Source organism: Egretta garzetta, unplaced genomic scaffold (assembly GCF_000687185.1).
Source record: "Egretta garzetta isolate BGI_Z169 unplaced genomic scaffold, ASM68718v1 scaffold106, whole genome shotgun sequence".
In the NCBI taxonomy this organism is placed as follows: Eukaryota; Metazoa; Chordata; class Aves; order Pelecaniformes; family Ardeidae; genus Egretta; species Egretta garzetta.
This window is the reverse complement of record NW_009259963.1, coordinates 13,859-16,727: the sequence shown is the minus strand read 5'-3', so window position 1 is coordinate 16,727 and position 2,869 is coordinate 13,859. Positions and strand designations below refer to the sequence as shown.

Sequence of the window (2,869 nt, the reverse complement as noted above, 5' to 3'; positions counted from 1 at the left end):
CAGGGACGGGGCTGCTCCCTGCCCGGTGAAGCCCCCCCTACCCCAGCTCAGATCGACACCGTGGTGCATACCAGACCGTGCGTCTTTATTTAGAAGCGCCGACCGCTCTCACCGGGAGCCGGCGCGGCACCGGCGCAGCGGGTTCAGTTGGTAGAGGGTCTGCAGAGGAGACAGAGAGTGCGGTAAGGAGAGGGGCTCCCCCAATCCTCCAAGCCATGCCCCCCAGCACTTACTTGGCCCATTCCACATTGAGGATCAGGTGGTCGTAGCCAAATCCGGAGACCCCAGCAATAGCCCGGGCCGCATCCTCCCGGCGGTGGAAGCTGATGAAGGCAAAACCCTGGGATGGGAGGGAAGTGAGAGGGTGAGAGGAAGCGTGAGGGTCTCCTCAGCTCCCCCCCACCCCTGAAGGGGAAAATCCCTCTGTGCCCACCTTGGACTGCCCGGTGGTCTTGTCCTTGGCTAAATAAATCCTAGAGATGGTGCCAAAGGGCCGGAACAGCTCCTGGAGATCAGTCTCACGCGTGTCCTCGGACAGGTTGGTGACACGGATGGTGGCGTTGTCGTCGGCTGGGGAAGAAGGGGGAAGGAAGAGGAAGTTGAAGGCTGTGGCACCACGGAGGCCCGGCTTCAGGCACAGCCAAGGCGTGGGGTGGGTGCATGGACTCCCCGCGGCGGCTGGCTCCATCTCTCAGGCTGGGGGGGACGTATTTGCCCGTCTTGCTCTGCTGAGCCTGCACTGGCTCCGGCTCTGAGGGCAGGAAAAGCGACGGGCAGGAGATGACACTACCTGCAGTCGCAGGCAGACAGCGACCCCCCCCTCCTTTGCCCCCCACATCTCAGGATAAAGGGGTGCCGTACCTCCAGGCAGCTTCTCCTTCTCGCCTGTGGACAGCCCCAACTGCTCGGCCAACTCCTTCTGCATCGGCCCCAAGGTGTCCTTGTAGGGACAGCGGGTGGTCCAGTGGTCGCCCTTGCAGATACGGCACGAGACGATCTTCTGCCCCTTCAGCTTGTTCATGGGATCCTCCTCCTCCTGGCAGCTCAGGTCCTGGGGGACAGGGAGATTCCTGAATCCCGTGGGATCCACCACACAGCCAGGCATGGCCTCACCGGGGGCTCCCCACCGGCCTGCGAGCTCCCGCCGTACCCAACCCACCTCCTTGCTGGTGATGAAGGTCATGAAAACGTCATCGCTCACAGTGGTGGTGGCCACGTTTGGTCCAGGGGCGTCGAACTCTGAGTTGCCAAATTTCTTCCAGTTCTGGGGAGAAAACAGGGGAGGAAAAAAAAAAAAAAGAAGCTCACTCACCCAGCATGTCCCCAAGCAATCGCTGAACCCAGAGCAGGAGCAGCCAGCGGGAAGGGAAATGCTCCCCACTGAGGGGTGGTCGGGAGATTAAGGAGGAATGGACAGTAGCGGAGGGGCTGGGAGACGAAGTGGTTCCTGCTGGAGTGCAGCTTTCCCTCCCAGTGGAAGCAACGCTTGTCCCCCCATCTCGCCCTTCCTGCAGGAGACGCTCACCTTCCGACGGGCCACTGCCTTGGAAGCCTTCCTGGTTTCGATGCGGAAGGTGCGGATGATCTGTAAAGGTGTAAAAGAACGGATCATTGCAGGAGGAGGGATGGCAGACGCGCCTCCGCCCCACATATGCTACGTTTGAGGCTGTCCAAAGCAGCAGAGTCAAAATACGGCTCCGACGGGATGTCCCTGATGACGTGTGGCTGCTGGGCGCTGCCCGAATGCACAGGCAGGGATCAGCCCCTGCGCCGGGGCTGAGCTGGGGGCTCTGGGAGGGGAGAAGGGGAGCTTGGCAGCGGGAAGAAGCCAAAACAGCAGCCTGGGACATGCCTCTCACCTTCACTTTACGCCCATCCTCCTCCTCGCGATACTCCGTAATGGTTTTGATGTTCCCGTTGATGAGCTCTTTTGGGGAGGGGAGCGGGCCTGTGGAGAGGGAGGACAGTGGGACAGTGTCCGAGGTGGGGGAGGAGGCAGCAAAAGAGCCCCCCAGGCTCTGGCCCAGCTCTCACCTCCCTTCAGCAGCTCGGCCTCAGCGCTCAGGCTGCCCCCCAGCACCCCTGGCAGGGGGATGTCCTTCAGCAGCTCGCTGGTGATGCATTTGTCTGCGGGAAGAGAAAGGGAGAGTCACCCCCATGCTTGGAGTGAGCCTGGCAGAGGGGGAAGGAGCCCCGCAGCCAGCACAGCCGCTCCCCGTAGGGAAGAGGTGCCCTGCTCTCCCACCCGAGCATGGGAAAAGGCCAAAGAGCCAAGAAATCTTTGCTGCTCCAACCCCCTGGGCTTCCTCAGCCCCTGGGCTGCGCAGAGCAAGGATGGTGAGAGGGATCCTGCTCCTCGTTCCAGGTCCAGCATGTTCTGCTCACAAGGACTGGCCTTGGAAAAGAGCCTGGGAGCCTCTTTTGAGCCCTGGACAAAAAGCGGGCGCATCTCTGGGCTGTTTTAGGAACTGCAGCTGCTCTTTTTGTCCAGAAAAATTCTCCGGTTGCCAGCAGGAGGAGCAATGGGAGGAAAAAGGGGGAGGGAACCGGCCTGCGGCAGGTAAGGCAGGGCTCACTCACCGTCTTCTCCACCCTCCTCTAAAAGAGCCTGGGAGCCTCTTTTGAGCCCTGGACAAAAAGCGGGCGCATCTCTGGGCTGTTTTAGGAACTGCAGCTGCTCTTTTTGTCCAGAAAAATTCTCCGGTTGCCAGCAGGAGGAGCAATGGGAGGAAAAAGGGGGAGGGAACCGGCCTGCGGCAGGTAAGGCAGGGCTCACTCACCGTCTTCTCCACCCTCCTCTTCCACCTGGTCGGCCCAGCTGGGCTTTGAGCTGCGGAAAGAGCAGAGCCTTAGAGCCGCTGTCCCCCTC

At 61.2% G+C, this 2,869-nt stretch overlaps 2 protein-coding genes across 2 annotated transcripts in view; one reads left to right on the top strand and one right to left on the bottom strand.

The window, feature by feature from the left end:
- Positions 1–29, top strand: part of LOC104127488 (suppressor of SWI4 1 homolog) — a 6,844-nt gene extending 6,815 nt beyond the window's left edge. Inside the window, exon 11 of the mRNA XM_035895681.1 lies at positions 4–29. Coding sequence (XP_035751574.1) covers positions 4–29 — 26 coding nt within the window. The remainder of the gene's footprint in view (positions 1–3) is intronic.
- A 41-nt stretch (positions 30–70) lies between these two features.
- On the bottom strand, positions 71–2,841 carry EIF3G (eukaryotic translation initiation factor 3 subunit G; the record flags this gene model as incomplete). Its single annotated transcript, XM_035895683.1, has 10 exons — positions 71–159; positions 234–340; positions 434–584; positions 658–751; positions 862–1,051; positions 1,160–1,264; positions 1,526–1,585; positions 1,860–1,948; positions 2,035–2,127; positions 2,781–2,841. Coding segments are annotated over 10 exons (966 nt in total), but the record flags the coding sequence as incomplete, so codon positions are not given.
- Positions 2,842–2,869: the final 28 nt, after the last annotated feature.